Consider the following 14,118-nt stretch of genomic DNA (forward strand, 5'->3'; position numbering starts at 1 on the left):
GTGGCCTCTCCCATTGTGGAGCACAGGCTCCGGACGCACAGGCTCAACGGCCATGGCTCACGGGCCCAGCCGCTCCGCGGCACGTGGGAACCTCCCGGACCGGGCCACTAACCCATGTCCCCTGCATCGGCAGGCGGACTCCCAACCACTGCGCCACCAGGGAAGACGAGGTTTAGACTTTTTAAAAAATTTTATTTATTCTTTTGGGCTGCGCTTGGGCGGCTTGCAGGATCTTAGTTCCTCAACCAGGAACTGAACCAGGGCCCCGGCAGTGAAAGCGCTGAGTTCTAACCACTGGACCACCAGGGAGTTCCCTACAGAAACCTGTATTGATGAAGCAAGACCTCGCTCTTGGGGAAGAATCTCTAGGGCAGCTTAAGAAACATCTAGAAAGTGGAGGGGGTGGGAAGGAGCCGATAGGTGACTAACACCGTCTTCGTACTCCTTGTGCTGTCCCTGTAGTCTTTAGGAAATCATTTAGGAAACAGTGGAACAGCAGGTAGAGGAACAAAGGCAGGTATTAGCCAGTTTTCTCCTCTGGAGGCTCGAGCTATAATTTTTTTTTAAAGAAAGTATACCAGTGTTGGTACTTCAAGGCACAGGGAGGTCTAGGTTAATTCAAAAGAAGGCCTTCCTCTCAAAAAAGCCCTGGGATTTCAATATCGTCCAAATTGCCCAATATCAGACACCACGGACCTGCTTTCTGGCCAGGGCTGGAGACAGTGGGAGGGCAGAGCTTTACGCTTCATCTTCAGGCCCCGAGGTCTCCGATGTGCATCCTCCACACAGGGACATGGCACATCCGACCCACTATTAGGGGGCAAGGGTGTCAGAGGGTTAAAGCTTGGGGAGGGACCTGTCATCACTCACTACAGACAAGATCTTCACATCAACCACGAAAAGAGGCAACCCAACGTTTCCTTGGTCTGCGGCAGCAAGACCCCCCTCAGAGGCCAAAGAACCGGCCTCTGGACATGGTGCAGGTGCCTAGTCCAAAGCCCCCCTCTGCCAACTCTGCCAACCTGGCAGGGGCGCCGTCTTGGGCTGACTCCGGCGCTGCCCAAGACATCCGGCAGGCAAGGGGGAGAAACGGTTTCAAAAGAGGGGGGAGGGGCTTCCCTGGTGGCGCAGTGGTTGAGAGTCCGCCTGCCGATGCAGGTGACGCGGGTTTGTGCCCTGGTCCGGGAAGATCCCACGTGCCGCGGAGCGGCTGGGCCAAGTGAGCCATGGCCGCTGAGCCTGCGCATCTGGAGCCTGTGCTCTGCAACGGGAGAGGCCAGAGTTTGGGTCGGTTGCCACTTTCATTCAACTCAAATTTTCTGAGCGTCTCTTCTGTTCGGAGCGCTAGGCCGTCCCAGCTCTGGGGATCTGAGGTTGACGCCCAGGCACGAGAACACATAGAGGGCAAGAACTGGGAGGTGCGGAGAGGCGGCCAGGTCCCTGCAGCCTGCAGACGGGTCTCCCCGTGGAGGAGGAGAGACAGACTGCGCACTGAGCCAGCGCTCACAATCCAAGAAGCTCACGACGCAGCAGAGCCAGGGAAACAGGAGGCTTTTGAGAAGGTTCCCCACTGCTTCAAAGGGCGTTAAGTCCCTGGAGCAAAGCACACGCCGTTCTGGAGGCAACATGTGGGTGCAGGGCAGGGGCCATCACACAGAAGCTGGTCTTCTAATTACGCTTCCCCCCAGAGCAAAGTGACTGGAGCCAGGGGCAGCTGGGGGGTCAGGGAGGGAGGAGACCTAGATGTTTGTAAGGGTCCCTCATTTCAGATGCTGGTGCTGGCCACTTGGTAGAGGCAGGAGGCCCCAGGGCGTGGCCAGCCAGGCCCCGCCCTCATACAGGATGGCGCTGTGGGATGTGCAGTCAGCTTCTCACTCAGGGCAAGGTGGCCGGGACAACGGGGCCATGGCTGGAACTAGATGGATCGTCAGCTTTCCCGGAGGCTCTCGGGGGGGCAGCAAGAGTGCTGGTTAGCGATGGAGTTCTGGGGCCAAAACATCGAGGTCCTAGGGCTGACTCTGCCACATGCCAGTGGCCACGTGGAGCACAGCGCCATGGGCTTCAGGACTGTCACCTGCACCAGTCGTACGTGTATGTACAGAACTGCCGTGAGTAGCAAATGAGGTCAGAGATGTGAGGCACTGCCTGGCCCACAGCGGATGCTCCAAAACGTCCATCACATTGTGTCAATATATACGGGGCACGCATCGTTAGCACTAATAATAGCCAGGCATCACTGCCACTGTGAGCTCGGCCTGCTTCCTTCCAGCATCCGGTCACCTAGTCACATTACGATGACGCCAGAGGCCCCCGCCCTCCGCCCTTGTGAGAAGGCATCAGAGGTGCTGCCACATCGCCATGTGTCACCCACAGAACATGACGCATTAGTACCAGTTCCTTTTTCATCTCCTTTTTGTTTTTTCCAAAATAGATAATATTTTTGCAGAGCAAAAGAAAAAACGAAAAGAAAGCACACAAATGTATAAAACCTTGAAGGTCTCCCTCCACGTCTGCCCCATCTACACCGCAGCCTCCAGGCTCCCGTGAGCGGCCTCTGTGTTCCCCTGCAGTATCATGTTTACGTACATGCCAGTGAATCTAAACACGCATTTCCATTCTCTCCCCACCAATGCAGTGACCTCTTTATACAACATTCTGCACTTTGCTTGTTAATTGCTAATAATACATCCTGGAAAATTTCCCACAACGGGACCCAGAGAGGAGCTGTTCCTTTCCAGCCGCAGGGGGCTCCTCTGTGTGCACGTCCCGTAAGCCAGGGAACTAGGCCCGTTGAGAGACACTTGGATTTAACACCAGCTTGTCAGGGCGCAGCCGACGACATACGGTATCTTACAGCAACAGGGCATTTCTTCTTCTATTACAGAGCAGTAACATTTAAATGTACACCATTTTTAAAAAATTAATTAATTTGGCTGTGTTGGGTCTTTGTTGATTTGCGTGGGCTTTTCTCTAGTTGCGGCAAGTGTCATTGCGGTGCATGTGCTTCTCATTGTGGTGGCTTCTCTTGTTGTGGAGCACAGGCTCTAGGCACACGGGCTTCAGTAGTTGTGGCTCGTGGGCTCAGTAGTTGTGGCTCACGGGCTCTAGAGCACAGGCTCAGCAGTTGTGGTGCATGGGCTTAGCTGCTCCGCGGCATGTGGGATCTTCCGGGACCAGGGCTCGAACCCATGTCCCCTGCATGGGCAGGCGGATTCTTAACCACTGCACCACCAGGAAAGACCCGTGTACACCTTTTTTGTTTTACCAGTGACAAGACAAAAAATACAAAGGAAGATTCTGGGAGAGAGGAACACGGGTTGCCTCTCCAGGGAGCCCGTGGCATCTCCAAGGAGTATTCCGAGCTCAGCCTCCCACTGTCTCTTGATCTAAGTGACTCTGCTGAGAATCTTGGACCAGCTGGACCCTCACTGAGGGTTGGGGACTTTTGTAAAGAGACACCCAGACCACTGCATGTGGTGGCCACAGCTGAGCAAACACACTTCCCCCACAAGCCCCTTGACTTTGGCCAAGTTCGTCTTGTCAACTAACCTGTAACTCACGAGGACTTTATGTACCTAAGGAATTCCAGATACGTGGTGTGTGTATGTACAAAGGAACATTTTGTGGGACATCCAAGTGAGATGCGCCTGCTGTGCACTGAGCTTGTACTAAAGGGTGTGTGAAGTCATCTTGGCGATTTCTGTGAAATCACTGTCGGGTGTGATCCCACGTGAGGGTCCGTGCAAGACATTTTTTAGAATTAATGTCAGGAGACACCATTTCCCTTGAGACTCTACGGTGAGCCATATGATTCGTTATGTTTCCCTCATGGCCTTGGCATTTTGAGAATTCGGGAGTCTGACGCTCCGTCAGGAAAACCATTAACCTCCTGACGACCTACGTGCACCCTCCCTGACCCGACTCCCCGGTCTTGACCTTTTTCTTCCCATTGGTTCTCAACCCCCGCCCCATACCCAGGGTACACTTGGTAACATCTGGAGACATTTGGGGTTGTCTCAGCTGCTTGGGGTGCTACTGGCATCTCGGGGAGAGACCAGGGGGCTGCTAAATGTCCTGCAAAGCACAGGACGGCCCATTGCCTGGCCCCCAAAGCCAACAGCGCCGAGGCTGGGAACTGGCTCTGGTTCCTCTAACGTTAAGCCTCTGTGGGGAGCTTCTGAGACTCTGAAAAAATGTGTGAGGACCCTTGATTCCTGGAGCTGGTGACGGAACGTGGGAGGGTGACAGGCACTGTCCATGGAGAGGGGTGTGCTGACGCACGCTGTGACCGCAGGGGACCCACCTTGAGGAGCCTGAAGGCCGTCATCCAGCACGTCCGGCTCTGCTCGTCCTCGGCACACAGCAACCGCAGCTCCTTGGCCTCGTTCCTGACTCTGTTTGGCTAAAGGAGACGAAGGAAGACCCTGTGAGCGTCACAGGGAATCGGACACACACCTCCTGCCAGGCAGGGCTAAGCCCACACACGGCAGGACGTGCCGAGCATCACTCATGCTCTGCCGGGCACGGACCGGCCCCGAGCGGCTGCGGCCACTTAGTACTTAGCTGAGTGGTCAGCTGTCCTCCCATGGGAGGTACTGGGGAAGACAAACAGGAAAGAAACCGCAAGGCGGGGGCGGCTGACGGGGCATCTAGCTCCCTGAAGAGAATGCTGATTCCTGGGAGGGGGACCTGCTCTGGGGTCTCAGAAGGAGGCGTCTTCAGTTGCCTCCCAGGAAGACCAAGGATGCACCCGTGGGGAAGGGCCTGCTGGGTGAGCCGGCGTGGAGAGAAGCCCCCGGGGCTCACGGCTTCTGGGGCGTCTGAGTGGCCCCAAGGACGGACCTGTGGAAAGGCCCAGGGGGTGAGACCAATGTCGCCCCAGAGCAGGGAACCGGAGCAGGGCAAGCAGCGGAGGCAGGTGGTCCCACCCAGAGGCAGGGCCAGGCTGCGACGGAGGAAAGCCTGCAGGCATAAGCTTGGCGGGTGTCCACAGGAACCCTCTGACCGCAGGCCCGGGGGTCAGTACTGCGGGGGGGACACTGGCCCAGCTCTCCACCTCGGGAATCTGGAGGGGGAGCGGGGCTGGAACGACAGCCCGAGTCCGCTGACGCTGCAGGTGAAGCAGAGGCCGCGACACCCGGCACGTGGGCCGGGGGAAGGAAGCACTGGCCACCTGGGCCCTGACGGCTCCAGCCCCTCCCGAGGCCACTTCCCACCAGCCTCCCGTGCACCTGCGGCTTTAGCTGGTTTGAAGTCAGTTCGTATTACTTGTAACCAAAGAAGCTTCACCAAGTGAAGCAGAAGACGGCATTTTCGGATGGGACGGGCTCCTTGTGCCCTGTCTCCTCCGCAGGCTCCAAAGGCAGCCTGGCTGGGGGACTCGGGCTCGCTCACTGGCTACCCGATGTGGGCAACGGGGCCGGGTCAGTTCCCACCCTGTGAGCATCTGCGAAGACCCAGGAAGACGACGGAGGTAGAAGCCTCAGTAGAGGCTCTCGTGCACAGTGGGTATTCAGTAAATATCTACTAGTGCGATGACCAGCAAAACCACAGCTTCGCCGAGGGCGGAGGAGCGGGCCCCCCCCCAAAGTGTGTGTGTGTGCGCACACGCACACACAGGCACGCACACGTATGTCTACATGTGTGCATGTGTTTGTTCACATAGGTGTGTGCAGGTGTGTATATGCACATGCACGAGTGCACATGGGAGCGTATGTGTGTTTGTGTCCTCATGCACGTGCACAGAGAGAGGGCAGAGCTGTGGTCACCCCTAGTCTAATGTCCTGGGGATGACAAGTCCACACAGAAGGTGTCAGCTCACTCAGTACGCTGGAGGCCACCCAGTGACAGGCTGGCGGTCCCTAAGCCACTGGGCCCGTCGACAGGCATTGTCCATCACGGACTCTGCTTTTCTCTGAGCATCTGAGCTACTCAAGGACGGACACGTCATAAGCACACAAGAAATATTTTTATATGAATGAATAAATCTAGCGTGAAACTACGTTTCTGTTAAAAACAAACAAACAAACAAAAAACAGCACCAAGAAAGGAGGTCCCTGGTTTAATTCCAAAGTGCCCACTGGGATGCTGTCTGGGCATCTCGGAAGGCCTGCGGATGGGGTACCTTTATGCAGAAGCCGTAGTCCGTGGGGGCACCGTACTGCTTCCTGCCGGCCACCAGGGAGAAGATGCGGCTGTCCTCCAGGTCGGCCAGCAGCTGCAAGTGTCTGGGCTCCTGCAGGAAGGTGGTCAGACTTAACGGGGGAGAACTTCTCAGCACAGCCAAGAGCCAGTGTTTCACGCCCCCGTCAACAGAGCGCAGTCTGTGCGTGCTCTCAACACCTCTCCCCTCTGAGTCTACAGATTATACCCATCGTGTAGAGTAAGTGCTAAATTAAAACCACATCCCGCAGCCCCCGCCCAAAAACACCCACCCGCCCACTTCTCAGACAGAAAATGGTTACAATGTTATTTGACACTCTGCCAAAGCAAAGCCCCATAAAGTGAAAACCAGAAGATCTGGAAGCTAAAGTCAAGGTTCTGAGCACACCCTCAAATGCAGGACCCACAGCACCTTTGCTATGCTGCGTGGTCAGAGTCCAGCTGCATCCACAACCGCCCCACCTCCTCCTGAACTCCCCATCCCGCGTCCGTTGCCTGCTCTAGGCTACACGTGTCCCTGGGCTCAGCACCGATGACGATGATGCATAAGCCACACATCAGAGCTGGGAAATCAGGAAGTTACCCACTCCACTGCATCTGATGAAGACCCCATCTGCAGAGGGAAGGGCGGCCGGCCACGCCCCTTCTCTCCTGCGGCCACGCCCCTCCCTGGTGACCAGGGCCCTTCTCCCCAGAGGCCACGCCCCCTCTCCGAAGGCCACCCGCTGCTCTCCTGACCTCCCAGAGCAGCAGGGTTGTGGCCTGATGCTGGGTCAGCACTTCCCCTGGGGTCCCCAGCTCCCCCCGGCTTTCCTTCGAGAACAGAAGAGACCGCAGCTCACGGGTGTAAAAGAAAGGCCAAGGTCAGCTGGGTACGTTCCCACGGCAGGCTTCCTCGGACGTTACAGGAAAGAGCAGGTCAGAGGTGCAAAGACACCAAAGGAGACCCTGGCAAGGCCAGCCCGCAACACCCCAACTGTCCTCGGAGTCGGGCAGCCATCTTCCACCCCTCGCCTCCTCTTCCCACTGGGGACGCGCACAAAACCGCAATTTATTCCACGCAATACCTACAATAACATGTATTAGGTTGCCATTAGGGTGGCAATAATCAATAAAATATCCTGTGGCTAGCTTGGATGCCAACTTCCAAGTTATAGAAACTAAGTTAGCATCTTTCAAGGGACTCAGGCAGGCAGGAGGCTCTGCTCCCAGCCCACAGAAGGGGCCCGGGCTGGCCAGCTTGGGGGTGGGGGAGTGACACAGCCCCGGGATCCCTAGGTCTGTGTCATCACCTGGTTTCCCAGGTGAGGCTGTGCACCAGGAAATCTGAGTTTAGCTGCTACACAATCAGCTTAATAAGTCACGAGCTGGGTGGAGCCCAGGGTGCAATTTAAAACGAAGCCCATGTTTACTCGGAACCCTCCCAGCCTGGTGCGACCAGCGGTCACGGCTTTAAAACTCACCTTTGAAGCTCCCTTTGTGGAGCAATAGAGGCCGGATCGCCGCAAACACACGTACAGCTTCTTCCACGACTTCCTTCCCAGCTCCTTCACGTGCAAAAACCCTTGAATCTCAGGACAACTACTGGAGTTTAAAAAATTCTGTTGAAGAGCAAATTTTAAAAGTCAGATAATGCTGACATGAAAATACGGAAGCAGACATATTATCAGCATCGCTGACAACGGAACATTTTACGAATTAGTAAAATACTGTTTTGGGGTTAAACTGAGTGTTTTCAAGTGATATTTTTCCTTTCAAACGTCTTAAAATTCCCATCTAAACTGGGGTTGCCTAAAACATAATTATGTGTTTAAACATACACAAGCAAATGGACTTCTCTAACTCTGACAGAAAACACAAAGTCATAAATCTCCTAATGGACAGTGTGTTTAAGCATCCTGCCTTTTATTCCGGTTTCCCATAAGAATCCCAGTCTGATCCTCAGAGCTGGGGCAACAGAAGTGCCAGGAGCACGGATTACGAGCAGGTGGGCTGGAAGCAAGCATCCGGCCATCACTTTGACCGCGTGCCCTCCAGGGAAAGCTGTGTATCCAGTGTCTGTCCAACTCTTGGAATGAACACCCTGGTTACAGCCTGCTCCCCTGCTAAGTCCTCCTACCAGCCACACCTCTTTCTTCAGGGAAGAGAGGTCAGGAACCAGATCTGGGGTGACCCTCATGGGTCCCCTACACTGAGAGGGACACAGTTCCTCCTGCAGACGGTATAGGCCAACTGGGAAGGTCCTGGTGCCCCCGGGCAGTGCTTCTGGCACCTCAAGACATCACCGTGCACGCTCACCAAGCATCAAGCCGTCTTGGATCAGGCAACTAAAAAGCAGGAAACCACTTTACTCTCCTTGTGCACAGGCCATGATAACTTAGTATGACAACTCTCACCCAGGGCAGACAGATGCCCTGCTTGGAGGGCCCAGGACACAGCACAGAGGCTTTCAGCTTCCAGAGGCAGAAACAAAGGAGGAAAAGGAGGGCTCAGGGCAGAATTCTGTAGGAACTACATTCTAGTACTTTCTCTTATATTCAGTGCCACCTGGAGAGTGCTGGCTGCCTTAGTGAATGGTTTATTCCCTTACTACTTAATGTGCTGTTAAGAGACACGTCTTTAGGGGGTGCAGAGGAATATCCCGACTTCCCGGGAGAGCATGAGGCAGCAGTAAGCGTGGAGAGGCACCTGATGGCCTCTAAGTCAGTGTATCCTGTTTCTAAGTGCTTGTTTTGCTTTGAAGGAGCCTGGCTACATGCAGCTTTCCCAGGGAAACACTTATTTCTGGCTACTCTAAATTCCACGAGGGGCCAAGGCTCGTACATGAGTAACAACGCAACCACTCCAAGTTTCTACCAGGCCCCCAGGACAGCCTGAGAGCTTCTACGCAGAGACTCCAGCAGAAGCCTCTTCTTGCCCAGTACCTGCAAAAGCTGGGTCTGACTGCCGTTTGACTGCTGGCACCAGGTAACCATCTGTTCTGGGAAGAAATTCTAGGCCATGGAAAAACAAAGATGTCAGAGGTTAGCTTAAGAGTGGGGAAAAGCATACTTACAGGTATGCCAGTACTGAAAACTTTCCTCCGGGTAAAATTTTGCACAATTTGTATTTAAAATGACAGTGCTTTTTGTTCCTTTATCACACAATGGAAACACTGACTTCAAAAGGCTGCATTTTCCCTTCAACGCTGCACCAAGTTTGGAGTGTCTGTGATGCCCTATGACCCACGTCTGGCAGTGCACCAAGGCAGAGGGCCGCCGCGTGTCCTGACTCAGGGACACAGACGCGTGGCACAAGATAAAGAACCCCCGAAACTAGAGATGTGCACAGAGATGTGAAGAGGCCTTTTCTGGCGCATCACCCAAAAGTAGTTACCAAATTTCTTCCTTTCAATAAAAAAGCAGCTAAACTATCAGAAGCAGAAGTTGATGCTGGGACCTCCCCCGCAGTTGCTGCTGCCGTACCTCAGAATTAGGACTGGCGCTCACACCACGGCAGGTACGAGCTCCATCCTGACATCCCACAAGGCAAGGGCCCCGCCCCACAAAAAATAGAAAATAAAAGAAAAATCAAGGAGAGCTCAACCCACCTGGATTTTGATTTCTCTACTGATTCTTCCCCCAATAATCCCAAAGTAATACTTGCTAGTTGCAGAGAATAATGAGTTTCTATTTTGCTGAGTATTTGACTAAGTTACTCCAACTGAACTAAGAACTTTTGAAATAACTGAATAATTGAATAACTTTCAAAATAACTGAAGAAGCCCACCTCTCTCTCTCCATTTAGAGAGACTAAGCCCCTCTCCCACTCTAGCTATTGGGAGAAGGTGATGGTCAGCTCCGGTCAGAACAGAGGCATTTAGTTAAGCACCAGAGAGAAAGTTTCAAGCCAGGATTGCTTAGTTAACTAGGAACTCAGATTCTCAAACCCAACTGCCACCCTCTACATCTCAGTTATTTTGTGACCTGCTACTATGAAACTCAAGTATAAACTGCAAGATTTCAAGAGTTCCAAACCCCAGACTCAAAGAGAAAAGACTCACCGTGGGATTTTTGAAAAACTCGTATTTTGCATAATTCTTCCTGAATAAAAATTGACTTTCACTTGCCATGGTGCTCTCTACCTGGACCACCAGCTCATGGTCTTCCAAGCACCTTTCTGCAGAGGAAAAGTACTGTGAGAGATAAACAGGCAGAAACTTCAAGGCAGCCTCACAACCTATTACAAAATCTGCTTAACTTTTCTGTTCCTCTTCAAACATCGTGAGCAAAGACGAGGTCAAGAACCAAAAGTAAATCGAAACCTCTAATGCGTTATCTCAAACACATAGGAGGTCTTAGGACACAGAGTATGAAGAACTCAGGTCAGTCCTAACTTTCATATACTTCTTCTCAATTTAGCATCAGCAAAAGGCTCTGCGCAGATGATTCTGCCTTTAAATTAAGAAGTGTCAACTCTTGGAAAGAACAGGGCCTCTAATGACTGGGAAAATGTCCCAAGACACAGAACAGTGGGAAGGCTCTGAGCAAGGAGGACGCATGGGCGGGTGGGTGGGCGGTGGGGGGCAGAAGCAGGACGCCTTTGATTTCGTGAAACTCAGCTGCCTAGGAGGGTGTTAGGGCGTAACACGGGAGGGAGCGCACTACCAGCAGGCAGCCCGTCCCCACGCCCAGCTGTCCGCTGGAGCCCACGCTAATCATGCACACCCCGGAGCTGTTCTCACAGCGGGACTGTGCCGCTGGGAAGGACACACACGTGACAGAGCACTCGGGGGAGCGTGCACGGACACACACACTTCGGTGCCTGACTCAGCAGCGGCATCACCCTGGAGAGGCGTTTCCCTCACAGTCTGACACTCTGGCTCCATGCGGAACATGAGAGGCACGTTGCCTGACGCCCTCACGTGTCCCTGCACAGCCTGCTGACCGGGCAGCAGGGAACCAACCACGTTCAATAACGGGATACGCGACAGGAGCAAACGAGCCCAGGGCAGTTTCGACGTGTGAACTGAGGCCCAAAGGGTGGAGCAGGAGATGCCATGAAATTGACACGAACGCTCCATCGGCCCTTCCCAGCTCCCGCTTCCTTCCACACAGCCAGCGCGGAATCCCCAGAGTCCTGTCTTCCAGGAAGGATGAGGTGTAGGGTGAAAGCGTTCCTGAGTCAAAGCCATCTCAGAACGTGGGAGAACTCCTGTCCACGTAGGACACGGTCACCAAGCCAGTGGTCTGAGCCAGGCCCCGCTGGCACACAGAGCATGTGAGGACAGGCTGTCCTCGGTAGAGACATAGTTAAAGCCTGAATTTCCTCCCCATGATGAACAGAAAGCTCAGGCACCTCAGGAAGGGCCAGACCTGGCACCACCAGTGAGCCACAGACAGGCCCACTGGTCCCCAGATGATGCGGGAACTGGCAAGCAATTCAGGAACCGCACACCCTGCCTGATGATGCCCCCAGGACAGAGGGGAAGAACCAGGGCAGCCTGAGCACGGTTACAACGGCTATGTCTGCTGCCAAGATAGGGGTTAGCACAATGTCATTCATTTAAGACAAACCCATGACTTTCCTTGAGATTTTTGTTCAGAGAAAACATGTCTGTGGTTATGGGGAAAAAAACAACTATGACCCAATAACCTGCTGATGGTTGGTTTACAGAATTAAAATTTTTTACCAGGTAAAATAAGGAGAAAGAAAAGCGCGGGGTGGACCTAAGTGACGACAAGGCTGATGTCGAGTTTCAGGGGCACAGGGCCCTCCCAGCGGGAGCCACCGGCTCGATGGGGCCCCAGGATGCTGCATCCCAGGCAGGCTCCTCTCTTCCCAGGCCTAGCTACCCTGGTAGAGCCGCATACAGCAGCGTGAATAGACTGTCAGCGGTCCCGACAGGAGGTGCTTCTCTGCCCCAGGCCACTCCGCTGACCCCACGAGGCCTGGGAGACCTACAGGTGGAAACCAAGGCCGCTGCACCCTCTGCGGCCAGTGGTGGGACCAGGACTGAGCTCCTCAGAGATGCCAGAGCTGTAGGCCTGACCTCCCACTGAAGGCCCGGGACCTGTGCTCACAGCTTGTAAAAGGCCACTGGGACAACCTCAGTTCAAAGCTCTTTTTGTCCAGTTCTGATTTTCTCTATGATTTTAAAGACACATATTTTCAGATGACCTCAGGCAATAGTATTAAACGCTCACATCACCAGCTACAAATGTCATACGATCACAATGGCCTTAAGTAAAACTGCCATGTGACTTTTCATCCAAAAGGACTTTTTGTACAAATGGAAGTGGAAGACATTTCTCAAAGGGTATTTGTAGTTTTCTGATTTCCGGAACTAAGGCCAGCATCTATGCCGCCGCCATACTCCACACGAAAGACATTTAAAACTCAGACAACTCAAAAAAAAAAGCATATTTTGTAGACTTTTCAATGATGGCCATCCTACTCCTGGGCATATACCTGTACAAAACTCTAATTCAAAAAGATACATGCACCCCTATGTTCACAGCCGCACTATTCACAATAGCCAAGACATGGAAGCAACCTAAATGTCCATCAACAGAGGAATGGATAAAGAAGATGTGGTACACAAATATACATACAATGGAATACTAGGCAGCCATAAAAAAGAATAAAATAATGTACCTGGTTGCGAGATTATCATACTGAGTGAAATACCATATAATATCGCTTATATGTGGAATCTAAAATATGGCACAAATGAACCTATCTATGAAACAGAAACAGACTCACAGAGATCAGACTTGTGGTGCCAAAGAGGGAGTGGGGGAGAGAGAGGGAAGGATCAGGAGTTTGGGGTTAGTTAGTAGATGCAAACTAGCATATACAGGATGGATAAACAACAAGGTCTTACTGTACAGCACATGGAACTATATTCAGTAGCCTATGATAGACCATAACAGAAAAGAATATAAAAAATGATGTATATACGTGTATAACTGAGTCGCTCTGCTGTACAGCAGAGATTAACACAACACTGTAAATCAACTACATTTCAACTAAAAAAAGCAGCGTACCTTACTTCTGGGGCCGTGCAGCAGACACAAGAATCCTCAGCAGAAACCTGGGCGGTCCCGAGGGGTGAGGTAGGGCTGGCAGACCCAGCGCCCGGCCGAGGGCACTGGGAGGCGTCAGCATCCCACCTCACCGCCCCCTGAAGCCCCTCACCGCCCAGCGCAGCCCACGTCACAGAGACGGGAGCGCTGAACAGCTGCCCAGGGCTTCCCGGGCTGTGCGGAGCATAACACGCCCACAGCAAACATCCTGATGTCTGGATCTGCCCCATAAGCAGCGTTCCTGCTAGGTGTGTATTTTAGTGGGGAAAGGGTGTCATTTGGTGCCTTTCAGAGGTAACAGAGACAGAGATAGAAAAGGATCAGCCGCTCTGACCCCCAAGGCTGAAGGCAAGGCGGCCGCTTCTCCCCGGCCCATCTGTGCAAATGTCAGCATCTGGATGTGCCGGTCACGCCACAGGGCGGCCGTCACGCCCTTCTCATCTGACCAGGAACAAACCCAGAGCAGCAAACAGCCCGAGGAAGGGTTCCTGCTTCTTCCTGACGTGTTTAGTCCTGATTCACACGACAACAGAACCCCCCAAATGCTTGAGATGCACAGGACCCGGCTGTGACCCTCCTCGGTGACGGTGCCCCAGGCTTAAAATTAAGTCCCAGCCTCTCCCACTGATCCACTCTGACGCCCGTGGTCACTCAGGGCACGCCTGTGGGAGCCCCTGCACTCCCAGGGGGATGGAGTTTACAGGTGGGCCCATTTTCTAGTTCACGGGGGACACCAAGATGCTATTTTTCATGCCAAAGTTCCTGTTTTTCGAGATTCCTTTAAAATATAGTTTGTGTACTTGATACAGCTGCAGGCTGGCTGTGTGACATCCCTACGTCCTCTACCTATTAAGGTGTCCTGGCTGAAGTGAGCCTGGCTGCTCACCTG

At 53.3% G+C, this 14,118-nt stretch overlaps 1 protein-coding gene across 4 annotated transcripts in view; it reads right to left on the reverse strand.

Annotated features, from left to right (window-relative positions):
- Nucleotides 1-14,118, reverse strand: part of GRB10 (growth factor receptor bound protein 10) — a 167,374-nt gene that overhangs the window by 25,538 nt on the left and 127,718 nt on the right. For 3 of the 4 annotated variants that reach the window (XM_007448337.1, XM_007448336.1, XM_007448338.1), the window contains 5 exons: nucleotides 10,205-10,320; nucleotides 9,087-9,155; nucleotides 7,626-7,763; nucleotides 6,125-6,235; nucleotides 4,304-4,402 (listed from right to left, as the gene is read on the reverse strand). In XM_007448337.1, coding sequence (XP_007448399.1) covers nucleotides 4,304-4,402; nucleotides 6,125-6,235; nucleotides 7,626-7,763; nucleotides 9,087-9,155; nucleotides 10,205-10,320 — 533 coding nt within the window. The remainder of the gene's footprint in view (nucleotides 1-4,303; nucleotides 4,403-6,124; nucleotides 6,236-7,625; nucleotides 7,764-9,086; nucleotides 9,156-10,204; nucleotides 10,321-14,118) is intronic. The other variant, XM_007448339.1, reaches the window with a different exon arrangement.

This window comes from Lipotes vexillifer, unplaced genomic scaffold (genome assembly GCF_000442215.2).
Source record: "Lipotes vexillifer unplaced genomic scaffold, Lipotes_vexillifer_v1.1 scaffold1258, whole genome shotgun sequence".
Taxonomy (NCBI): Eukaryota; Metazoa; Chordata; class Mammalia; order Artiodactyla; family Lipotidae; genus Lipotes; species Lipotes vexillifer.